The sequence below is a fragment of the Simochromis diagramma genome, unplaced genomic scaffold (genome assembly GCF_900408965.1).
Source record: "Simochromis diagramma unplaced genomic scaffold, fSimDia1.1 OVJJ01000371.1, whole genome shotgun sequence".
Classification (NCBI taxonomy): Eukaryota; Metazoa; Chordata; class Actinopteri; order Cichliformes; family Cichlidae; genus Simochromis; species Simochromis diagramma.
Window position 1 is genome coordinate 2005410 of NW_024386920.1, and position 26642 is coordinate 2032051.

A 26642-nucleotide genomic window follows, 5' to 3' on the forward strand; every position below is an offset into this window, starting at 1 on the left:
CACTTTTAAAAACAACAACTGTTGACCTGTACAATAAAATAATCAGATCAAATTAAAAAGGAATGTAAAATAAAAGATAAGAAAATAATAAGAATAAAATAATGACAGACTCGTACAGAATTAAAAGCCAAAGAGTAAAAAATGGGTCTTTAACCTCCTGAGACCCGAACTCTTTCATGGCATGCATTTTAAATTTCTCTTTGATATTTGAGCTGATTGGGACCTGATGAATTTAAAAATAAAGAATTACCAGATTTATTTATTTTTACCTGATTTTTGTTTCTGAGAAAAATTAGATCCACACATGAGGACATTCGCTTTAAATTTCAATAGAACAGTTGCAGTATAATGTCCTCGTAAGTGGATATCAGGCCCTTGTAGAGAAAAACTTTGTATGTGATGTGGACGCCAGGTCCTAGGAGGTTAAACGAGTTTTAAAAGTACCCAGTGTTGCAGGTCCTGATATGTAAAGGCAGTTTATTCCACAGTTTCGCAGCAGTCACAGCAAAATACCCAATCTCCTGTTTTAATCTAGACCTGGGACAACCAGAAGCATTTGGGCCACAGACCTCAAAGATCTTGCCGGAGTATACCAATTTAAAAGATCAGAAAGATATATATAGGAGCTAGTCCATGCAATGTTTTAAAAACAAGTGTCAAGATCTTAAAATCAATTCGAAACCTTACTGGCAGCCAGTGCAGCGAGACGAGTGCAGGGGATATGTGCTCTCTCTTCCACTTGCCAGTCAAAAGCCTTGCCGCAGCATTTTGAACCAGCTTTAGCCGGCCAATAGATGACGAAGTAACACCAGAGTAGAGGCTGTTGCAGAAGTCGAGGCGAGATGAAATAAAGGCATGGATTGCTTTCACAAAGTCTCTGAAGCAGAGAAATGGCTTCGCCTTTGCAAGTAAGCGGAGGTGAAAGAAGCTGGTCTTGATCACATTATTTATCTGTTTATTGAATGTTTAATTACTATCAAAAATCACACCTAAATTCCTCGCAAACGGTTTTTTATAATTTTCTAAGGGGCCGAGGTCGTAATGGTCACTAGGGCTGAAGACAATGATCTCAGGTTTCTGTTCATTTAGATTGAGAAGATTTAAAGTCATCCATATCTTAACATCTTCCAGACAATCGAACAGAGGGTTCACAGATTTGCGTTTCAGTGGGAGGTAGATCTGTGAATCATCTGCATAACAGTGAAAGGAGATACCATGTCTCGTATGAGTACATCTGTAGTGACACAAATGACCAAACTATCTAAAAGACTGTCGGAACAGACACAAATATGGTGGGACATCTCTCTGCATGAACCAAACACACAAGAAAAAGCAGGAAAGCCGATCATTACATATGTGTAGATCCCTTTTAATATAGAAACTGCACTCATTCAGAGATACAAAGGCGGGCAACTTCCCACCTTTAATTGAAAGCTTTACAAAAACCCTCACATCATGTGGGAATAAATGTGTGGATGCTCGATATCAATGAAAAAGTTCTTCATGAAATCGAATCCCACCCTTCTTCACAGTGAGTTTCAGAGCTCACGGCTTTACTTTCTGTTCTGCTGTAAATGCGGATGGGGCCAGTTCCTGGATTGGAAGTAGCCCCTGAGTCCTTCCAGGTTCACAGGAGGGAAGTAAGCTCCGATGCGTTTCCTCAGCCACCACTTGCCCTGTGCTGCGCTGGCACTGCCTGGCTGGCTGAACTTGTACCTGAAATGTTCTCCCCGAACCCACCTGCAAGGAAGAAGAGCCCAAAACTGCGTTCACATGAAGTAATGATTTTTATCGTCAGCATACATTCTTCAGGGCTTATAATACTGTGTCTACCAACAACAGTGAGTTTGTTAGGTTTGTTTTGCTCAGAGCAAAAGGTAAGGAATCTTAGAAAACAATACTGAAATATTGATTTTTTTCATCGCTTTTTTTTTTAAGATAAACTCATGTTTTGCAAAAAAAAAAAAAAAAAAAAAAATGTATGTGATGGAGGGAAATTGAGATCATTTTTGGATTCAGCACCCTAAAAAAGATAAAATTTACCAAAAATATTCCATGCAGCTGAAAAAGCTTTTTTTGCAGCTTTTTTTGTCAATCCTCACATCTGCTTTTAAAACACAGAGATGGTGACATTGAAAATAGTCCAGTTTATTTATATAGCACATTTAAAAACAACAGACACTGACCAAAGAACTTGTTGTACAACACACAACACAAATCACCAAAAAACATTACAAATGATTTAAGAACCATAGAAAAAAGTTTCAGCTGCAACAACAGAACTTAACTAATCACTGTGTAACGACAAAGTGCGTGTTGTCCATCTTTTATATACAGTATGGGTTGGACCATGATGGTCATACCAGCATGTTGTGCCGCTGGTGTTCATGCACGTTAAAACACTGAGGAACAATGTAGTGTTTGTTATTAGACGATTCCACTGCCTGAAAAAGATCTGCCCGGTTAGCTAGTTACTTAGCATGCCTTTCCACTGCTGGCTAAAAATGGTTTGGCGATGATAGAGACCAGTGCAGGTGAACATTGTACACATAATACACACTTTTCCTTGATGGTTGTGTTACATCTCTAAAGGTTGTGTGCGTGTGAGTTGCTCTCTTCTTCCTGTGAAGCGCTACTGAAGCGACTCCACTCAGCAATCAGCAGTGGAAGTACTTAAGCTGAGGAGCAGGAGTCAGCTCCACAGAGCCATTGTGGTGGCTCACAGCTGTGTGAATGAGTGTGGTTTTGGACTTATCCCTTTTTTTTTTTTTTTAACCAGCGTCTAAGTTTAGCTGTAGCTTTCTGAGGACTTTCCCAAACTTAACGGGAGTGTTTTGGTGAGGCTGGTGTAGACTGTGTGCGTTTACCTGGGTGAGTCTCTGCCGTGGAACGGGTTGTGGTCGAGAAGTGAGAGGACTGTGCTGTCGTTGGACAGCAGGCGTCCTGCTATGTGGATCACCCACTCGCTCTGCTCATAGGTCTGATCGAACAGATGGAGACAATGTGTTAGAGACTGAAATAAACACAGGAGAAGGAGACGGAAAGAAGAGAGGACGAGGAAGAGACAGAAATCAGGAGAGAGGAGAATTTTAACGAGTCACACTGGGAATCAAATAAGTGAGAAAGAGGAGGCAAGGGAATTTAATGTGTATTTGTGAGAGAGAAAAAGGGAAATAATGAGCAGATACAGGGAGACAGAAACACACAAATGAAGCCTGAAGGGCAAACACGACAGTTCTGGCTTGATTTAAAACAAGCGTGCAGCACTATCGTGGAAACACTGCCCCCCAGTGTTGGAAATGGGGTACTAAAGCTTTTCCACATTGATTACATTTAGATATAAACAGCCATAATAGCAACAATAATATTAATACATTGAAACTCTTTATCAACATTAGGATGATAAATAAAAATAATGCTGTAGTGAGGTTTCACCTGGAAGGCAGCGAACCACATGAGCCAGTCCAGTCGATAGTGGTACGGCGAGAGGAGGCACGGCCGCCGGTACACGTCCCCCGGCTTGCACATGAACTGGTACTCCTCCCACAATGCTTCAGGGTCCTTGGGATCTGGGCTCAGAGTGCCCTGGAAAATCACCTCAGTACGTTCCTTAGTGATGCTGACCAGAAGGAGAGGAAACATTAAATAAAACAAATAAAGGATCACATTTTTAAAATTTCACTAATTTCTTTAGTATGCAAAAATCTTAAATTTGCAATATGTCTGCTAATATATGCGTTTCCTCTCGGATCCTCTGGCTGTACCTGCCAAACGCTCCGTACGTGTTGACAATGCGCAGCGGGTCAAAGGATGTGTTCATCACCTGCCTGGAACTCAGCAGGTTCGTCACCACAGGGATGCTCAGGCAGCCAATCAGAATGCCCAAAGATATGTTAACCACCCGACGAATCAACATACCTGACACAGACACAGACACACAAACAAACAACTTCTAAATGCATCTTAATGTTCTGTCACTGGATAGAGCCCACTGCTTTCTCTGTCATCTGCTCCATTTCAGCTAAATATGAAACTGCACATGCATGTTGTCGCTCCTGTTTAGCCAAAAAAACGTGTATTCACCCCAAACCTGTACCTGAAGCCGAGGAAAACTGCACCTTAAATCAAGGTGACACATTTATTAGTGTCTGGCCTGGAGCAGTGGAGGTTGGCATTAACGAGTGAGCCGGCGTGTTTGCATGTGTTTGTGATCAGTGAAACAATTTCTTAGTAAAAAAGGTGTGGACGATGTGTGCCGGGGTAGCTGGTACTGGCAAACATTTGCTAAGTCTGCATCAGTTCCTTCCTACCTTTCTGCCTGGCCCAACACATGTTAAACACATCAGGCTACCCAAAATCATTTCTCACCAGGACCAACTTTCTGGCTCTGCTCAAATGATTCAAATAGGCCCACACTCCAGGTACCAGGTTATTTCATATTTACTATGCTACAGTGAAGCAAAGACACTAATAGGTCCAGTGGGACCAATTAGAGTGGGGCCACTCTCACACTTTTACCACAGTTTCAGCAGTCTGTATTGTAAAAATGTAAGTGGCGTTACTTTAAATTCCAACAAACTTGATGTCATTCTTTTCCCAGCTACTCAGCTCTCCAAGTGCTAATCCTTTTTATTCCCATAATTCCTTCTCTAGCACAACCAGATGCTATACAGCCTTGTCAGTCTGTACTGCTGAATACCAACATTTCAAATTCATAAGTAGACAACAATATCCTGCGTTTGCAAAGTTTGGGATGTGCATACCTTTGGTAGGTGCTGGGGTGCGTCCAGCTACATCCTCACTCTGTATCTCCAGCACTGCTTTCTTGGTTCCAGCCCCAGAGCGAAACAAGAAGCCCAGCGATGCATCGTCAAAGCAGGCCAAACTGGGAACGATGGTGAGCCAGTTCAGAAAGCTAAGGTTCCCGCTCACTATCAAAACCACCTGCAGCCCAAAATAATGGGACAGAGAGAGAAGGCACAGTGAGGAGAGATGATGCAGCAGTGTTTCAGCACCAATTCAAAAGCTGGAAAACATGTTTTTATTAAAGAAATGAACGACCCAATGAGCTCTAACAAAATGAAGGGCAGCACAAATGCCTCAAAATCCTGTTTGTTTTTCTTGTTCACCTCATGTAGGCTACCAGGGAGCCTACCACAGGCTACACATGAGGCACAGATTCAGTTTAAGTGTACAGTAATGGATAACATAGCTAAATGCAATTAAACATCCCAACATTAAAGCCATTAACTTTCAGAGTTCAAAGAGTAAGGGGACTTTCAAGGAATGAAAAATAAAATAATGACATAAAATCTTTCTGAGCAGCCCGCCTTGGTTAAACCTGTGTGTGTGCAAACACTGAACAGGAACAGTGTTTCCAAAACAGAGCCAACAACATCACATCAGTAGGTGCATTTATATTTCATTATTGTTTGACTTTTCCCCTCTTAATCATTACTACCTTGGCACCACCGTTAAGATCGTTATCTCAGTTGCCATAAACATCAATCATCATTCAGCCTTTGCTCTCATTGCTCTCTGTGGCTTGTGAACAGTGTAAATTACCTGGAAAAGGATCTGGATTGCTCCATTAACCATACACATCCGCCTGCCGAGGAAAGTGAAGAACGGGACGATGAGTTCGACAAAGTGGTTCGACAAGGTCTCAAAGCGATGGAACCACCACGGAGAGCGGTGAATGTAGTATGACATGGGATTGGGAACTGGTTGGGTCTGCACAGAGAAAAAACTCAAGGTCAAAGTGACAAGTGCCACGGTAACATCTCATCTTTAATGAATGGATTCCTCCCTGAAGTTCTGCAAAGTTTTTCTGATCTGCAAACATTTTCCAAACACAGTCTGCTCACAGCTTAAGATGGAAGTTTTTCGGATTTACTTTGGCAATAACTGTCTGAGATGGGATGAAAATTAATTTATAGTGTCACACCTTGAGGGAAACATTTCCATGTCTAAATAAAGATGGAAACCTATTTAAATAACAGCAACCACACCTATGCACCCCCCCAAAAAAAAAAAAAAAAAAAAAAAAAAAACCCCAGAGGATTCATACAGACTGGTAAATTATGCGTGCATGAGCTGGTTGCTATGTAAAAGCTGAATATGCAAACTGCTACAGGGAGTGAAAAATAAATATAGCACAGGAATAGGCGTAGGAAAAATGAAAACAAGACAGTTGGCATCCTAACCCAAACCTTTATTGTTTTTATGTTGCAGAAAATTGGGGTTATTAAACTTGCAGCTTACTGAAACACCCCTGGAAGACCAAGGGCAAGGGGCCTGCGACCTCAGACAGCCAAACAACCCCACAGGACTTGGAAACCAGCATTATTACAACAAACATACAGAGGCAAACAAAACAGCAACTATGCTGGAACACAGCTACACAGCCCCCCGAGAGTCAGGACAGGAGGAGATCTGCAGCTCCTCTGCTCATCTGAAAGGGAGCACTGTGTCCGAGGGGTTAATAAGGTTCACCTGGCACCACTGGCTTCCGGTACTGTGTGCGTGCATCTGTGTCTACATTACGGTGTAGGCTGCTAACTGTTGAAATTGGACCAGGAAAGGGAAAGTGACCCAGCGTGGAATAAGCTCCACATTGTAGGATGATTTGTCAGGTATAAGCTCATTTTCTGGTACACTAACCTTAAATAACTGTCATGTAGCTAAAGAATTGCCTCCGCAGGCATCTATAGTTTATTTAATAATTCAAGCAAGATACAGTGACCACAGTAGCTGAGGCTACAAACAAAGCTACATGCAGCTACACAACAGTCACAAGCTCTGAGAACTGAACCAGCGCTGTCATGCATCATTACAGTTAAAATAAGACAGCCATTTCCACTTGTGGTCATTTCTAATTGGTATAGTTTATATAGATATGTTTCAAAACCTGATGAGAGAGCAGCAGCACAACCGCCATCGCAGAAGAGACCAGACTTCAAGGACATCAAGTCATGTCAAGTGGGCTGCAAAGGAGCTTCCAGCTGAAATGAAAGTGTGAGCAGGCTGAAGCAGTTTCAGCAGTGTGCTGCATACGAGACACGCCAATTGGATGTAAGATGTTTGACTTCATCACTTACCTGAACTAACAAATCAGCAAGTGCCGAGAGACTGGTACTGGCACCCACTCGCCAGTACCAGTCTCTAGGCAGAATAATACCCTATACACTCACAGTCATTATAAAAAAAAAAAAAAAAAAAAAAATTGTTTTCACCCTTCATCACAATTTTAAAAAAAAGCTTTTTATAATCCATGCAGCTGGAGTTAGGGGGACCCTTTTAGCCCGATATCGGCGACAACCAAAACAGTCAGACTGAAGCTTCAGAACTGTCAGTGGAGCTAATGCTAGCCTCAGTTTAAAATAAGCTACCACACCAGACTAATTAAACCTGGAGCTGTTTAAAGCTTGTGTTTATTGTTTGTGTGTACTGAACTTAGCAAAGTAGAATTTCACTTTGAATTTAACAGTTCAGAGATTTTAAACATCATCTACCTTCGATTGCTCAAATTGGTCAACATCTGGCTCTCATTGTTCTAGCTGTAACAGCTGTGTGCCCCTAATACTACTGAGCACACTGAAAAGCAACACTTTAACCAACAGATCAGTTCAACTTTAACTATTTTTACATTTTACAAGTTTAAATGAAGGTATCAAAAGGAAGAGGAAAAAAAACAACCCATCTTTCTGGTAACAACAAGGTCATTTAGGGGAGTTTTCTTTATGATGTAATGGTAATCACATGACATATGAACAGAGAGTATAATTATTTCATACACTGAACATGGGGAGAATTAACCGATGTTATTTTTTTTTTTCAATGTACAGGACATTTGATCAATTTAGTTGAGGTTAAGACAGTTCAACATTTTCGATACACATGAAATTGTGAAATTTGTACAGTGGAAAATATTTGGCCTCACAAACTCTGCTCCCCTGTATGGCAATGAATGCTAAAACTGTGGGAAAATCTAGGAAAATTTTATAAGGAAGAGTCAAAGAAAGAAAGAAGGAAAAGCCATAATTAGAAAGGATAAAAATGTAAGCGCTTTATACTTCCACATTATAATCCTACACATCACTAGCTATCAACTCCATGGAAGCCTGTGTGTTACAACCTAACCTCCCTTCCTATTGTATTTTCGGCTGGGTGAATATCTATGAAGTATTCTTGATGTATCCCGTCTCATAGGAGCCAGAATATTCCTGTCTATGTTAATTACAGAAGACAGAAGAAGGTCCTCCTCCCTCTGTGGCCCGCTAACATTGAGCAGTGCTGGTTAGAGCGGTCGAGTGTCCCACCGAGGGAAAAACAAACACTGGATTTGCACAACCTCACACTCAGTGTAAGAGTTTGATTTATTGAATCCCACAACAGCGGTTTCTGTAATGTGCTGCCCTGCTGTGGTTAGCCTGATGCGAGTTTGTTGCAGCTTTGTCATCATCCAGGAGACGAAGCCAAGGTTCACTGTTTTTATATATCAATCAGACTGAGACGTTCAGACTGCTGAAGAAAACGGGCTTTTGGGAAATTTAAAAGCGACTCTGGTTTTGCTGGACACTTGTAATATGATAGCTTAGGTGAAATCTTTGGTTGTAGGAGGTCGTTACTGCAGCGGCTCCTGCACTGTACTCAGAACGCAAGCAAACGTGGGATTTTAATCTGTGTTCTGCACAGAACATGTTTAACAAACTTCCTAGAACCACCAAGGGGTTCTAGTGTGAAGGAAACAAGTGTGAACAGCTCCCGGCCCAACCTGTGAGGATTGAAGGCCCTTTGAAACCCATTCGTGTCTTTTGTTTGTGCGCATTCTGCTGTGACGTACCTTCACACAGCCAATAGAAACGAAGCATGCTGCGCTAAGTTCAGTCACACGATGAAGGAAAACATTCATATGCATATATAGGGACTTCCAAAGCCTTTCCAATGGCTCTGAGGACCTCGGGGGCAAAGACGTCTTGTGTAAACGACACACTCTTCACTAATCGGGATAGTTACAAAGATTAAGTCTTTATGAATAAGCGATACATTTTTTTATTAAACATAATACGTCACAAACTCTCTAGAGGATATAAAGTCAGAGAGATACATGTTTGGAAGTGACAAGAAGCAGGCGCATGTAGTACACGTAGAGCAGCTGCAATTTTTGGGTCCTTCACTCTAGTTAGGGTGAGTGCAGCGCACGCCGTGTCAAATGTCAAAGGGCCTTGAGGCTGCACTGTGCATTTACAACAACAGAACACTGAGAACCAGGAAGCTGGAAATGCAGGGAGTACATTAAATGCAACATACGCACCTCATAGTGATAGTCCATGCAGGTGAGGTCTCTCCAGCATTTGTCTCCTCTGATTTTTATAAGACCCTGAAAAGACAAAACATAAAACTTGTGCTACATCAACCTCAGTATACTTCAAACTTCACAGCAGCAAGAACTTCTGTGTTTAGCTGGACTTAATGGATGTCAGCACATGACAACTAAAAATCTGTCTCAAAAGGAAATGGTTCAACATGAACCAGTTAATAATAACGCCGTTGGAGAGTTATAATAAATAATAACATCAAATTTACATATTCATTAGGGGTGCAACGATATTCGTATCGATATTGAACCGTTCGATACAGTGCTTTCGGTTTGGTACGCATATGTATCGAACAATACAAAATGTGTAATTTATTTTATCAACTTTCCTTCTGACGATGCTGTCTGTGTTGAGCGCTCAGTGAATCTGCGTTCGACTACTCCGCCTAGGCAGTGCACTGCCTAGGCGGAGTAGTCGAACGCAGATTCACTGAGCGCTCAACACAGACAGCATCGTCAGAAGGAAGAGCGCAGGGCAAGCTAGCGAGACAGAAGTTAAGCTCTCCTTTTAACATGGACCTTCCCCCACCCTCATTCAGATCTGGCGTTTGGAATTATTTTGGTTTTCATGTGACGTATGACCCTGAAGGTAAGCGAGTCATGGACTAAAGTAAAACAGTATGTTGGATGTGCCACGCAATGCTCAATTACATGGGTGGGAACTAGTGTGTTAGCGCAGTTAGCTCGTTAACGTGTTGGCCGTCTAGCCCCATGCACGGGGCGATCGGCGGTAGCTCGTTAACGGAGATTTGCCATGTTGTGGCGTTAAGGTCATTTCAACGAGATTAACCTGAAAGCACTAGTGGGAACACAACGAATATGACTGCACATTTACGCCGACATCATCCTAGTGCAAAGACAAGTGGAAGCAGAAAAAAAACAACAAGCATGCTACTAACTTTAGCCGAGTCATTTAGACAGCTGTTAGCACATGATTCTCCTTATATGTTTAATATGCTGCTGAGAATATAGCCCAGAAGAAGCGGATAGTATAGCTTTTATTTTGGAAGAGACATTTCTCTGTAATAAACTCTCTTTTACAAAGATGAGTGATTCCTCAATCAGATACAGGGCTCGCAATATCGCTAGCCCGACGTCCCGGGGCTAGCGATTTTTTCAGTCGGTTTACCAAAATCTATCTCTGCCCTGCCCGTTGGGCTATTGTAGGAAGGAAAAATATATGGCAATGCTTTTGCATTCTTTCAGAAATGTAGCTGGGTAATTATGTCATTGGCATCGGTGAGCCACTGTCAATATGTGACATATTGCAATCGCGTTTGAATTTGCGCTTGTTTTTTTGCTTTCACTTTGCAATCGCGCGAACTGTGTATAGAGAGCGACAGTACTGATCTGTGAGTGATGATAATTTGTGCACCAATTCCTCTGACATCGTCTTATTAATTGTTAGCTTACTATGCAAACATGACAAGTGAAATCTCCCGCAGCTTAAACATGTGAGAGGTTGATCGCGCAGAGAATCGCTGAGCTTATGTGAGTGCGTGTGTAAAAGCAGCAGGATATATATTTGACTACAATGACCTGGATGACTGAGAACCTTCACAGACAGATATATATTTTAGTTCTGCTGAGCCAAATAAGACAAGTCAGGGTGAAGAAGTGACAGCCAAAGAAAAGCTTACCACAAAACGGAGAAGTTATGACAAATCAGACTATAAGGCAAAAAGAAAGTGCAGCTTTATGGTTTCATGGACAAAATAATTTCTGTGGCTGCAATATGACGAGCTAAATAACCAGGGCTGCACATAAGTGGTCCGCAGGTGCGCATTCGCTGTCAAAATAAAAAAACACGCACAAGGGTTAGGGTTAAATTTAAAAACTGTACTTTTGAGTTAAAATATATATTTATAATTTTAATAAATGACAAATTAAAAAGGCATGAACATTTTTTTGTATCGAAAAAATATCGAACCGTGACACCAAAGTATCGAACCGAACCGAACCGTGAATTTTGTGTATCGTTGCACCCCTAATATTCATATATATGTAATGTGTATAAAACATGCTAGTGGCTCTGTAAAACTGAGCATTGGCTCAGCCTTTGACCTAAACGCCAAGTTTAACTTGCTGCTGCCATTAAATTCAAAATGACTATTTCCTTAATGTTCCACTGGGAATTAAATTTGGGTTTCTGACACGGTTTTCTATTCACATGTTACAATTGGGGTTTTTAATATAGTAATTTTTTTGGTTCCAAAAATCCACAATGGCGACAGCAATAAATAAAGCTGAGGCTTCAAAACGAAGACATTCACTGCAGTTTTATCAATCTTTCAGTCTATTATCAGGGCACCATGATAATACCAATGCTTTAAAATCTCAATCAAAAGACCAAAAATATGAATCTTACAGTGGAAAATTTAAGGCATCACTAAAATCATACTCATCCGGTGTATGTTCAGAGCCTAAATAAACCAAATGCTTTATGGAGAAGAAATTCATTAACATGCTACACTCTAACAAACAGGATAGCATGTAGCCATATCTAAGAAGTGACAAGATACTTAAGCCCCTCAGTGGCTGACACACTTTAAGCACAACAAGAGACACAATACAAAGTGGGGATCCACCACCAAAGATCAAATCTGACACAACAAATCTAATTTGCTTGTTGTCTGAAAACATCATTAGCTTTTCTGACCTTCTCTACTCAATAGCAGCTCACAGTTGTGCAGCCCTGTTGTGCTAATGCCTCAAATTGGGAAGAAGCCCTCAGAAGATTCAGTTATAAAACAGAGTCAGTGCTAAAAAAAAAATAAGTATGGTGACGAATACAGGGGGGGGAAAAGCCTATGGAGCTCTACGAGTGTTTTTGGCCAAAAGAAATTGTCATGCTACTGAATCACAAGTCTGTTGTTAGAAGTCCATGGTATTTCTAAATTGATGATGCAGATTATGACTGTAATAAAAAGTTAACCATAGTCCCTCACTGAGGATTTTCCCTTAATAAAATAAGAAAAAACAAAAAAATGATTCAAACTAAGCCCAAAATGGAGAGAAAAGCAATGTCAGGGCTTGTTTTCCACCAACTGAATTAAGCAAACAGGACACTATCCAGGACCCAAGTGTCAATATTGACACATCGGCCTGTCATGTGGTCGACGTGGAATTTGGAATAAATCGCCTGCTAACCTCTAACCAGATTTACAAAAACCAGGACATTTCTTTCTGATTACAAACTTGGCTGCTGGCTGTTGAGGTGATGAAGCCAAAGATGTTGTTGATAATTCAATTCAGTCATGAGATTCTGAAATGTCATCAATTACTACCCAACATACAAACCTCTGACATAAACAGATATCTCTTCAGTATCAAGAGGCCTTAGGGAAAGGATATGAACCTGTAAACTCAGCAAAGAACACCAGAGAGATTCAACCTTTCACAACTATGATCCGCTCAAAATTTTATTAAGAAAGAAAATTGGATACAAATGTATCCATTGGATTCAAACAATGAAAATCTGACTATAAAAACAGAAAAGAGGAACTGTGGTGTTAATGCCACAGCAGTACTGGTGTTACATTGCTTTGTTTGACATGGCATTTTTCCAACATGAATGAAAACATACTGTTACTCTAAGAAGGCCTTTCTTGGAAGTCAAACAGGAAGCCACTTATCAAAAGTAAATAGTAATATCATCAACATATGCCAATGACACAATGGTAATGAATCATCAAACATTTTCAGTCCATTGATTGTCATGAGCTTAAAGGCTTAACTCTAGGAGGTTTAAGGCATCCTTGACTAAAAGCCCAAGCATGATTGTAATCCAAACTCTAACCCAGACCCTAGGCAATCATAATATCTAAACTTAGCACAAAAACTAAGGACATTTGTGTTTTATCAATTATTATTTTGTTGTAACTATGCTTTTTAGCAATAAATTTTATACCATTGGAAATGGTGCCCCTGTAAGAAAAATGCATCTGTGCATTGAGCAGGAGAGCCGAGTATGTGGGTTGTTCAGATCTTCCCTGCCAATGGCAAACAGCTTATTCTCCTATTGACTCTTGTTTGGTGTCATTTTTAGGATGTTTAAAGTCTGAAGAAAGAAGACATACTGGCAGTTTAACAAGTAGAATGTGGCCTCAGTAGAATGTGGAAGAGCCATACACAGCCACAGCAGCCTGACACCTCTACTTGGTCACACACTGCTGTGGGATGCCATCCAACTGTTCAGCCAGCATTTGAGATCAGTGCTGTTGTGTTGGTCACTCTGGCACGAACAGCACACCCAAGGTGATCCCACAAGTGTTCAGTGGGGTTGAGGTCAGGACTGCAGACATGTTCCAGTGCACGTGTTAAGTGCTGACAGGTCTCTTTGGGAGACAACACCACCAGAAGAATAAAGCCCGTCTCTGACATTCCCAGTTATATAGAAGTCGACTTCAATTTGGAGATGGTACTAGAACTCACTCCAAATAATTTTCCAACTCTGTTTTGTGGAACACCAGCCTGAAGTTGCCCTATGGCCTCTCCAGATCAATCAAACGTGGCATCCTGGTAAACAAGGCATCCTTGGAGCAGATGCCAACTAACCCCTGTAGCAGGGTCCACAAGCTGCCAGTCAGGCACCCGATTAGCTGCACCTGGAGTACCAGAAGCTCAAAACAAGATTCAATAACCGAATAAGCTGTTTGGCACTGACAGAGAAACGTATCATGGTTGCAGCCCACAAATGTATTTTCCCTACGAATGTGGCTCCATTTAAAGGGAAAATATGTAGATACAGGGGTATAAGACTTATAGCCAAGAAACAGTGCTGCAAAAACATTGTCAACCAGATACAAATTTCCTTAATTTTTTTTGCAAAGTTTTTTTTTTTTTTAAATTGAATTGTTCTCCTAAGTCTTATAATTCAGGGAACAAAGAAAAATCAAAAACTGTTGGCATTTGTCCCCAGAAAACACGTTTGCCTTCCTCTGTGATACAAAGTTAGGGTTATCACCTATGATGATTCAGAAGTCAGAGAGTTAAAGCTGCTATAATCAATATTGTTTTGCTGGCAATGAATACAATGACTGCTGTCAGAAACCTGACGCTAGCAGTTATTGAATAAACAGAGAATTACTATCTTACAGTGCAATTCCTATTAGCACCAAGCAGCTCTTTAGCGTCTTTCAGCTTTTTTGGGGTTTTTTTTTTTTGTTTGTTTTTTTTTTATACAATCTCAATATTGCTTTTGGCTCATTCTTGCTGCTCCCATTCACACTTAAGTTAGGTCTGAGTTACATTTGACTCATAGCTGGACTGTATGAAAGCCTTAATCCACGTCAGTCTTTCAGTATTAATAATTTGGACTTCTACTTAAACATATCTTCAGTTACAGCCAAAATGTCATTCAGCCAGGAATCATGAGCAGCTTCTCTTGTACACCTTGAACTCATTGTTACCCACATCTATTTATTATAACAGGCATATGGGTCTATCCATCCCAGTCGACCAGATGTGCACAACAGTCTGGGCGAATCAACGTGTCAGCAACACAAGAACCAAAGTCTAAATGTGATTTCAGCTCACGTTACACACCGTTAACTCTATAAAGCCAATTTAAGCCACAAACCACACCTAGCAAAATATTTCCTACAGCTGCTGTGTTTAATGGAAATGTTTGATCAAGCAAAAAAAATTATAATACAACGCATTTACAATCACTATACGCAACAGTAGAACTTAATAATTTATTGATTCTCTGACAAAAAAAAATAAAAAAATCAAACACCAGTATTTTTACTGCCTTCATCTATTAAGAGGTGCTTTTAAACTCTCAGGAATTTACTGGGGGGGCGGAGGGGGGGGGGCTGTTGTTATACCCTCAGTGATTAGTATGATCAAACTCTACTATGAACAAACTTAGAAGGCCATTTCAAGACCAATTTTAATTTAAAGTTACAACTAAACCATCAGGAAACAGCTAGCAAGCTAAGATGAAGGATCTATTATCAATTACTTGACTTTGTTGTCAATATTCTTGGTAACATGAGAAATTTAGTCCTCATACAAAAGTTTGATCAAGTAAGCATACCATGCTTATACTCAAAAATGTATCTACCCAACACTGTACTGAAAAAGCATCACATCTTACAACACTGAGACTTCATTTGAGGGTCACTTATCTAATTTACCTTTAAGATATAGAAGGGACTAAATGTCTGTAAGGCTGAACATCAATCAGAATTTAAAATGAGGCTTTTATCCCCTTTTGTGAAAACGCTTTATATTTAGAGTATTTACAGAGCTTCATAGTTAATGAGCCGACTCGATCTTCTGAAATCTAATTAGCTTCACATTTTGTAGCTTTCTGCCTGATTAACCTCACAGTCTACTGCTGCTGCACACAAGCTGCTAGGGCACAAATTGAAATGCATCCGAGCAGCTTAACATGCCACCTCAATGTGCAAGATGTATTAAATATGTTAAGCTACGCTAATTAGGAAACAAATAGGGGGAAACGTGTAATAATTACAACAACATTTTTTAAACATTTTAATGTCAACACTGTTGTTTAGCATAAAATACGGTCATGTGATATTTTTATAAACTGCTGGGGCATTTCTGTGTGTGCAAGTGTGCTGGAAGTTCCCCTTGTTTTAATGAGGTAATTACTTACTACAGAAGGTACAGTGGAGATGGTTCCAATTAGCAGGGGAAATCTGGTTTATATAACAACGTTAAGCAAGAAAACAAAGGCATTTATGTATACTTTTAAATTGGATTTTTATGCTTAAGGTAAGGCTTGTTTAAATAGAGCAGGGTATACATTTTTATCAAGGATGTTAAAATGATTTATGTACTTATTTCAATGGTAAAGGCTGACAAGCGGAAAATTACATTTAGTTAAACTGTTATCTTATTAGCCCATCCAATTAATAATATATGGTTAATGCATTTATAGTCCAATTCTTTCCTTTTTAATATATTAAAAATATTAGATGCTACAGCAATAGCATGTGCTATGAAATTATTATTGGGAAAAAATGACTTGTGCGACATTGTAGGACATTTCATTGCTTAAAAAAAATTAATAAATAAAAAATGATGGGCTCATACGCAACCCATCTCCTATATTTTCAGGGACCTTAAAAGTAGGGCTGGGCCATATTGTACCGTTCACGGTAATACCGGTATAATGTTAGGCAACGATAGGAAAATGAAATATCGCGATAGAATGAGAGTAAAACGCGCATGCGCAGTGCCTTTATTTTCATACGCACATGGCCGATTGTTGAGTGAAACAGATGAACCAGAATTGGTTTGTAAAAATGGTGCAACTTCAGTGATGTGGAACTGGTTTGGTGTTTGTCCGTCAGATACACAACAAAGCACATTTTTTTGCAGAACATGCAAGCGGCCGTTGTTATTGTCGTATTTGTCGGACTAAGATGCTCTTAAATCTGGGAGTAATCTGGGTCCTAAACTCTGTATGCTTCAGGTCAAACAACACTGCAGCATCACTGAGAGTTAAAAACTGTCTAAATTCTTTCATCTTTAATAAAACGATCAGCATTGCTGCTTTACCAGGTGTAACTATAAAGTTTAACTTCCAGGCATCCATGAAAACAAAAGTTATTACATTTAACGGAGTTAGAAGTTAGCAGGAAGCTAGCGGAAGTTAGCTCGCTAGTTTCGCTAGTTACCTAAGCATGATATTGCATGTTCTGACTGAGAGATTTCTGAAAAAATTAAAACGTACAGCTCTGCTATCACTTCCAACATAAATGAAGACAGGAAACTAAACAGCAGTGACGTTCGTAGGGTTACTGAAGTTGGGCTAGCTGGTATATAATGATGTGCTACGTGCTTGCTAGCGACACAGCTATGTTAGCATAACATAAACAGTGAAGCTGGAGGACGAACACTAACACTTTTCCACTTATAAAAGTTAACGTTAAGGTTCCTGATAGTTAAAGACAAATGCAATCGCATGGCACGATGCTGTAAACGGACCAAATTTCAGTCAGGAGAACAACTGAGATAATCCATCCACAATACGAGGTTAGTCATTAATATACTGCAACAACATGGGAACAGAGCAGCTGCCAGAGAATTCAACATTAATGAATCAATGGTACAGAAGTGGAGGAAGCAAGAAGAATGAGTTTAATAAAGTTTGATTTATCTGACTGCTTTGTTTCGCTTAATGTGCCTTATAATCCCGTGCACCTTATGGTCCGAAAAATGTGTACTGCACACTGCAGTTTAATGTTGCAAAGCACCTCTTTTTAACTTCAGTGGATATTATACATGGTTATGCTCAGGATATGTCAGCCCATTTCTACTGGAAATGCCTTTTGGTCAAACTTTCAGCAAGGAATTTGCATTTGCACTGTTACATTTTTATAAAGCTTTAATGTACATAAAAACCAGCTTCTTGTTTAAGTGAAAATAAATGGAAGGTTGTCTTTTTTGCGCTAGTAATGTTGTGGAGTTGTATTTTGTCTTGCATCAATTATATCGTCAGTTATATCGTTATTGCAAATTTTCAAATATATATCGTGATAAATATTTTTGGCCATATCGCCCTGCTCTACTTAAAAGTACATGCTAACCTTTGTCATCCTCACAAATATATAAGTCAAAGAACAGCATTGAACCACAGTGCTTTCAGATGGATAAATAGATACAGCCAGGGTGGATCAAACACTGTGGGAGGAACAGCACTGCAATTAAAGCTGCTGAAAAGTTGCTGAGTCTTTGTAACGTTTAAGCAGACCTCAGTTTGGACCATCATAAGCTCTCCCACTATAAGGTCATCAAACCCGTGATGGACGTCTCACATGAAAAATTAAAATATAGGAAAGTTCATCTCATAATCATAGTAGAAAATGTGCAGCAGAGCTTCAAAGTAAGACAATATACAGTCAGTGTGGTTCCTTTGTTTACTGTTTATCATCTGGATTTGATTTCCTGACAAAAGGAGCATGTGAATGCTATTTGGACCTTAACCTTAAAGTTCTGACATTCTTAACAATGTTACAAAATAAATTATCAACAAAATCTAATCAGCTAATCCAATTAGACAGAGGGTGATCAGTTGACTAGATACTAATCAGGTCCAACAATAATTTCATCTAATATTTTGTAAAGCTAAAGCCCAGAACATCATCCATTGCTATAAATCCATACACTTAACACTGTGTACTCTGAACAATAACGTGCAGCAGCTGGTTTCATTTAACTGAGGAAAGCAAGCAGAGCTGATGCATTTTATCAAAACTGCAGTATATCTGTGCAGCACACTGCAACAGAACAACTCGTCATAAGTACTTGAGATTAAAATTATAAAATTTTATAATTATTAAAATCTAAATAATTCCACTAGTAATAGCAGTTCTCTTTTTTGCACACAAAAATAATATACTCTCAGTTTTTAGTCACAATTTTGGAGGTATTTAGTCAATAAACAACAAAGTGAACAAATTTAAGCCCCAGACATCATCATCATCATCATCATCATCATCATCATATTTCCTCCAAGTGTTTTGAATATCTGCATATCTAATACTTGTCAGGACATTTTACCTGAATGCCTAAATGTCAGCCTATAAATGAAATATTTGGAAATAACCAAAGTCATTGCATTTTCCCCTTTGAAACCATGATCTCTAGTAGTTTCCTTGGTCAGTAGTCAGTTGTTAAGATACGTGTATCTTGGTGGCACAAAGAGCAGAACAAAAAAAACTTTCTCAATCTTTTCTTAAAAGATTAAAGTTTGCTTATGCCTTCGGAAAAATAACAGCACTTTCATTTTGCTTATGCAGTCACCGTTTTGTAGCATAACTGAGGTGCTTTCAAATAACGGTAGCCCTTAGCAACAAAACTCAACATTCATTCTGACGTTGTACATCAGAGAATGAAATACGCTATGAGAGCCTTTTACAGTGAAGCGCTGAGTAGGGGGCTCCCTGCGTTTCAGCTCGCTTTGTGGTCTTAACTGAAAAAATGCCACTGAATCTGTGGAAAACACAGTGATTGACAGATAAAACACAGACAGAGGTCTAAAATTCACCATGGAAACTGTCAAACAAAGAGACATATTGTTTAGTCGACCGTATATTTGTTTTGGCATCACCGGCTGCTGGCAGAGCTCAATAGCAAAAACCCAAAAGTAACAGTCTAAAATCCGATGACAAACATTCACGCTGCTCAGAAACTGTTTCATTTCTTCACATGACTGAGATGCGTTTATGTCAGGCTTTTAATTTAGAAACTTTAACAGCCACTGGAAGAAGATATATGCACACAAATGGAAGACAAAGGTAAGCTTTCTCATTTATCTTTCAGTTATTGTGAATTTGTTTGAAATTACTTCCTAAAATTTACTGTCAAAGCAGTTGTATTCTTGTTTTAACGGCATGCAATAAATGATCTATAAATTTGCAGACATCTCTTCTGTGTATTTATAAACTGCTATACTCACAGCCCCCAGCATGATGCGAACAATGAGCCATCTGAAGGTCCAGATACAGATGAGAGACGGGGGGCACCGGTGGGGAACCTGGGACAGAGTCCACACCGGACACAAGAAAATAGCCAGGAAGCCCGTCTCCAACAGCTGACTCTCCCAACCTGCACAAACAATCAGAAGATCATCAATGACCTGCTTTACTTAACGCAGGCTCAGTGTGTTATAGCACAGAAGAGCTAATACTGCTTTAATGGTGCAGGAACATTACACTTCAGGTCAACAAAGTAACACATGCACGCCCCAAGAAAACAACATGACGTCAAATTTCTGATTTGGAACAATATCAATAAATATGAGAGGAATGGCCCACGTTTGTCTGGTAATGTACTTGATAAAGCCACATTAACTGTGTTTCTGGGAGTCAAAGTCAGGATGTAACTGAAGAAGCACATCTTTGTCAAAGTTGGAGAGGAACTCTAAATTTTGCCAAAATAGGGAGTAACATTTTCCAGCCGATTAATGTATTGTGACCCCAACTTATTGCCATAACAGGGTGAATATCAGTAGTGATGGGAAACAAAAACACAGCTTTATGTGATTGGTTTTTGCTGCTGAACCTCAAAGCGTTCACTGCAAACCTATTTAATGGCTAAGTGTGTGGATCTTTTGCCTATCTGCCATACATATGTGAAAAAGCTTATAACAGGACTGTCATGCATGTACAGTAAGAGAAGTAAGTATTTGATTTGCTGCTGAATTCATAATTTTGAGCACTCTGTCTATAATTTTTTATTTTGTGATGGCATCAATCCACTTCCTGTACTTTGCGGGATAATAATTTTTGACTCCCACCCTAAAAACACTCAAACATGGCAGTGGAAACATTATGTTTTGGGGGTCTTTTTCTGCCAATATTATAAAATCCCTGCATCACACTGAGGAAAAAAAATGGAAAAGTCTTGGATAAGAATGTCCTTCACTCAGCCAGGACACTGAAAATGCATCGTGGGTGGGCCTTCCCACAAAACAATGATCCAAAACATACTTCAAAGTCAAAAGCTCAAGAAGACACCCGCTAAAGATGAGACAGAAAGCTGAAGTTTTGTATCTCCAAACCACAACCTAAAAGCCTTGAGGATTTCGACGAGGTCAGCAAAGATCTCTGCTTGACAACGGCTACTCTACCAAGTAGTCAATTTGAGTTCCAGTTATTTCTCTCTCTGAAATTCCCATTAATTTCTAACTGTGGCAGAATGATTCATTCTTGATTGTTTTGTAGATAATTTGTCTTTCACTACAGAAATAAACCAACCACTGACCTAAGCTGCTCATTTCTTTGTGTTTAAAACTGAATTCAACCGGGGGTTAAATCCTTATTTCAGGACTACATAAGGCATCATTTGAAGTGTAAAATATTTCAGTTTGCAAAAGTCATGTTGCTAAAATGAAACCACCTCTAACCGTATTTCGACATGGGTCGCCAGCAGACTGGTCAAAGACACTTATTACAGGCTACCTAATAGCTTTTTTCCCAGAGATACTTTGACATTTTACTGGAAGCTAAATGGCAGTGTCAGTATAATATGCTCACAATGATAGTGCTTATGTTTAGCAAATATAACGTTACATTTTTAGGTTTGCATATGCTCATTAGGATTGGAATTGTTTCAAGCACTGAAGAAAAACAAATATTTAAATTGGAATCACCTATTAAAATTCTAGTGTTATAGTCTATAAATGTCTATAAACAACCCAATATTAGTGCTAAGTGCACTAATATGGGAACAGTGGACCTTCATCTGCAGACTTTCAGCTCCACTGTCAGCCAGAGTGTGATGATGAGTCCAAGTTGCAGCAGAATGAGAGAAAAGGAATTTTCTTTTTCGGGTAATAGAAGCCACAGCCCAACCACAGACACAGGCCTGGCGTCTCTGACTACAAAGTGTCATTAGGCAATCACGGCGCTGCCGCTGACCTCACCACTTATCTGGGCCAAAGCTCTACATGCAACCTCATGTTTATACTTCCCCCGCCGCCATCTTTACCATCATAGCCATGACAGTTTATTGGGTTCACCCCGTTAAAAAACAATATACTAAGTTTTCACTCTAAGCTGCAAACAAAGTAGTTGATTTTTTCGCAGCATATCTTGATATCTACTGAATTTTGTAATAAGACTGGCTCATCTTTACAAATATGTCAAGTCGCCTTACAGTCATAGGCTTCTAAATAAACGCAATGTGTCAGTATAGATGTGCTTTTGGTTTAAGGAACATGTGCAAAATACAAACATAAGGACTGACTCAATCAGGCCGTCCCATTACCAAAGAACAACCACTCAAAAACACATTAATAAAAAGCAGCATGAACTACACTTTTACTCTAAATAATAATAATAATAACAACAATAATACACACTAAAATTCTGTTTCTTTTTTTAAGAACAAGGATCAAACACCGATGATCTTTAGCACTATTTAAATCCAACTCTTCAAATTGTGACCCGTAATTCGATTTTTCTAAAAAGTGTTGCTCAACACATGTTTAAAACATCTCACAGAATCAGTTTCACCTTTTATGAAAATATAAATGACACAGACACCTGTCTCACATTAATGCTTTCCTTCAAATCCACTTCTTTTTGGAGGCGAAACAAAGGAAGCTTCTGTGGAAGTTCACTTACCAAAGGAGTACCTGGAAAGAGAAAAAGGAAGCAGGTTAATGCTGTGAAACTCTGACAGACTGTTTGGTGTCAGGAGAGATCAAACACGCTGGGCAGCCAAAATGCTTTGCGGAAAAATAAGTCACAACATGAATACAAGAAATGAAATATGCAGTTGCTGTCTAGTAGAGAAGTTGACAGCTGACTATGGTAACCATCACTGTAGGATCATCTTATAGGGAATGTTTTTAAATGCATGTATGCTTTATGCTAATATAAGCGCGGGCATGAGCGCTTCAAATTAGGACCTACAACATTAATAGTTCACATAATCTTATCTTTTTAAACACGGAAACATCCAATCATAACTGAAGTGTATGCTATGCAATAGCAATAGCATACACTTAATAATGAATTCACTTGAAATCTTGTGGTGACTAATATGCAAAAAAATATTCCATCGTAAAAGTCGCCTGAACCTACATATTCTTTCTGAGTCACTCACACGAACACACAAACAAACAGTTATATGTTTAAAAATGCAAGTTAGATGTTTTATTATACTTAAATGATTGATAGGACTTAAAGAAATACTTAGAGACCTTTGAAAAGCCTGGAGAAATATGGTTTGAAATCACTGAAAAATGAGAATTCTGAATCAAAATGTAAAGAAATGAGTCGGCTTGATACTTTTGCACAGCCCTCTACGTAGCCACGTTTGACTACTCAAATTCTGCTCCCAGTGATATATTTTATTTTATTTTTTCTAACAACACTTCCTGTTAATTTCCACAATAAAAGCCCTGTAGCAGGAATGCGAAACTTATTTTACATTCTGAGCAGTAAATTAATGGTTTTTCAAAATCTAATAGTTTCAAACATTAATACCAACCCAGAACTTTCCAATCAGGGCTTCTCTACTCACTAAATTTGGCTACAACTTAAGATCTTCTATAAAGTTTTTTGAAGATTTCTACAAATCTGGCTGTAAAAAGTTATCTGATCAATCTTTAAGATTAGGTGCTCTACATTAAAACATTTTTAATCCAGTTTTATTGAGAGTGAAAGCATGATTTAACCAACACTTACCACAGCTGTCCTACGTTGACCAGGGAGTGGTATAGCACCCACAGTGTGAGCATGATCACCATGTTGGCCATTCCCATCACCAGGACAAACCCTGACAGCGCCATCCCCAACAGGGCGATGCCGTCCAGGTTGGCGTCCATGTCGCTCCAGTCAAAGAACCAGAGAACGGAGGGGGTGTACGCCATGGCAGCCATTCCGATCTTCCCCCCAACATAGCGCTTGACACTTCTGAGGTAGCTCTTACAGGGCATCAAGCCATGTTCACCAATCAGCTGCTTGTTCTGGTTGTAAGCAACACTGAAGGCCACAACTAAAAAACAGATGAAATTGTTTGTGAGACAGAAGCAATTAGTTTATTTTTCTCAAATTAAAGAGCAAACTTCTCCATGAGGCACAGCTGTCCTGACAGGAGCTATTCAGGTGGGGGCTTATTTATGATGTGAGTAAAACGCTGGTGGTGGTTGTAAGCTCAGCTCTTTGCAAGAAGCACCAGTAAAATCAGAACATGTGGTAAATGGACTGGTTCTTATAGCGCTTTTCTAGACTCAAAGCACTTTACACAACTTGCCTCATTCACTCATCTGACGTTCACATTCATGGGATTAGTATATTTCCTTGACTGCGCCATCCCTGTGTTTCAAATGAATGGTTATCAGAAACTAACAGAGCATTAATAACAGTAGTTAAAAAACTGCCAAACACACGTGTAGGTACATTCACTAATTGCAAGTTTTATTTACAGTAAAGTGCGCATGCGTTAAGATACCGTGGCACTAAACTGTGACTGTCATGCTAATGATAAAAAAGTAAACCACTACAGCTAAACTACCACCCACACACTAACTGACTGCAGACCGTAAGTGTCAACATACAGTAAATAAAGGCGACGGAGCGCAGCAGCACAATGCGAGTGAGCCAGTAAGTCCCGGGCTGTAAGGACAGAAGCGGCTTCTCTTTCTCTGCGTCGCTGCTGGAGTGTTTTCCATCTTCTCCACCGCTAACAGCGGAGTCTGTCTCTGTTCTCTTACTGCCAACACGTCTTTTCCTCACAGAGATCTCTGCACGCTCACCGCTTGCCGCCATGTTTAAGGATGTCACGGTCACGTGACAGAACAGACGCGGAAGTATGTTATTGTTATTATTATTATTGTTATTATTATTATTATTACATTTTAAATTTAATGATATTATACGGTTTGTATGTATAACGTATACATTTTTTTCAAAACCAATTTAAATTTAATTTATTGGAAGTAAACGGATCTTCCGTAGTACAAATGTTCTGAATCTACCAGTTGCCTAAGATGACAAATTTAAAGAGAAATCTATAAAGCAGGATTGAGGGGTTCTTGTACCTGAAGCTGTTTGAGAGGCATTTTGCTTCTCTCCTCTCCAGTCAGAGTTTTTCTGGCATTCCCCTCTTCAGACGCTGAAATGAAGATCGCAGGTTAGAACTATTATAGGTTTTATTACTATTACTAATATTATTTTTATTATTATACTTTTGTATTTTATAATATGACTTTTTTCATTTTGAGCTTTTGTTTTGTTGTTTAGTTCGTTTTTATTGTATGAGAAGTTTTTATTGTAGTTTAGTTTTTTATTAGTTTCATTGTTAATATTGGTCTTTTTAATTATTATTAAATATAGGGCATATGTCAGAGGCAAGATTTATCAAAACCAATTACAATAAAAACACTGAACTTTTTGAAGTCTGTTGAATCACAGTCTTGTTGACATCCACAGTTTCATCCATCACAGCCTCATCGGGCAAGTTGGGATAATATTTTTAAGCAAACTAACTAATTTGTTGTTTTTATCAATAGGTAAGGAATACAAGTGGAATTTTAGCAGAATAAAGACTCTTGTTTCTATGTTTTTCCTAGCTTTCTCTACACTTTCTTTACTCCGCCTGCAGTCGCTCTGGGTCTTACAGTGAAGGTTCACTGAAAATGAACAGAGAGTTGTTCTGAAAGAACACCTTTACACTATGATGAAACATTTCCGTCCTAACAGGAGTGGTTTCCTCCAAACTGACCATAGGGCATGAGGTGTCTCAAGAACCAACCGAAAGAACTATGGAAGATTTTGGAGCGGCACTGCTCTCCAACGCCACTTTAAAAACACCAAATGAGGGAATATCTTTTGGAAGAATAATGTTCCATCCCTCCAGTAGTTTTCCAGAGACTTGGAGAATCCACACCGAGGTGCACTGAGGCTTCTCTGTGGACGTGTGGTAGCTCAGCTCCTTAGACTGACTTTTCCATTAACTTGTCACCTGCTTGCAGTAAACGATGTTGTTTTGTAAAGTATAAAGAGTAATGAGGTGCTTACCGATACATTTAAAAAGAAAATAACAGCTGAAGAATAAAGATTAGCTACTGAACAATGAAATAAATCAGTTATTCATCTGGGAATTAGCTCAGCAATAATAGCTCTAAAAAAGAAAAAGAAATTGAAAGGTAAGCAGTGGAACAGGTTTTCACACCTCATAGAATCCAAAAAAGAGAATAAATGTGCATGCAGTTATTTTTAATAATGGAATACATTTACATTTACTTACTGAAGGTGGTGCTGATGTTTGTTTGTTTTTCGTTTGTTTGTTTTTATCAACAACAACTGTGGTATTGGTATCACATCAATATGTAGCCCACTGAACAATGTTAATGTTTTTTGCTTTATTTGTGTGAAAAAAATATATCTCAGACATGAACTGTAGAAAATATCTGATTCTTTGTGTGTTGCCTATGATGTTTTTAATTTATTGCCTATATCACATTTAAACAAGAGAAGCTTGGCACTTTTATATTCAATTACTTCAAAAAACCCAGTTTCAAAATAATGAAATACATGAAAGTGATTTGATGTGGTAACTAATTATTGTGGAAAGTAGCAATCACAGTGATTTGGTCATTAATATGTGTTCAGAATGATTCATCTCATAAATCATGACATGCTCTCCCCTAGTTAAGCTGGCTTTAAAAGATAAAAGAATCAGAGTCAGTATTAGTATCAGTACTGGCCTTGGATTTACTTGGATACCAAAGTGTGCAGTATCACAGCACTAGACTAACTACTCAGGGGCT

The 26642-nt window shown here is 39.1% G+C and overlaps 1 protein-coding gene across 2 annotated transcripts; it reads right to left on the reverse strand.

The window, feature by feature from the left end:
* Window positions 1-262: 262 nt before the first annotated feature.
* lmf1 (lipase maturation factor 1) lies at window positions 263-24985 on the reverse strand. Of its 2 annotated transcripts, none has more exons than XM_040036678.1 (11): window positions 24912-24985; window positions 23557-23866; window positions 22489-22499; window positions 19818-19966; window positions 9317-9382; window positions 5566-5733; window positions 4764-4944; window positions 3765-3918; window positions 3436-3619; window positions 2868-2980; window positions 263-1740 (listed from the first exon to the last, which is right to left on the reverse strand). In XM_040036678.1, the coding sequence occupies exons 2-11, from the start codon at window positions 23805-23807 to the stop codon at window positions 1554-1556; spliced, it is 1464 nt and encodes a 487-aa protein (XP_039892612.1). In that variant the 5' UTR covers window positions 23808-23866; window positions 24912-24985; the 3' UTR covers window positions 263-1553. The 2 variants fall into 2 exon arrangements, with proteins under 2 accessions (XP_039892612.1, XP_039892611.1); XM_040036677.1 differs by lacking the exon at window positions 24912-24985 and adding an exon at window positions 24429-24639.
* Between the last annotated feature and the right edge of the window lie 1657 nt (window positions 24986-26642).

Coding starts and splice junctions, on each gene's coding strand:
- lmf1 (XM_040036677.1), bottom strand. CDS start 24,639: ATGGCGGCAAGCGGTGAGCGTGCAGAGATCTCTGTGAGGAAAAGACGT. Junction 23,867..24,428: donor CTCCGTCGCCTTTATTTACT/GTATGTTGACAC, acceptor TCTGTTTTTTAG/TTGTGGCCTTCAGTGTTGCT. Junction 1,741..2,867: donor CACGGCAGAGACTCACCCAG/GTAAACGCACAC, acceptor TCTTCCTTGCAG/GTGGGTTCGGGGAGAACATT.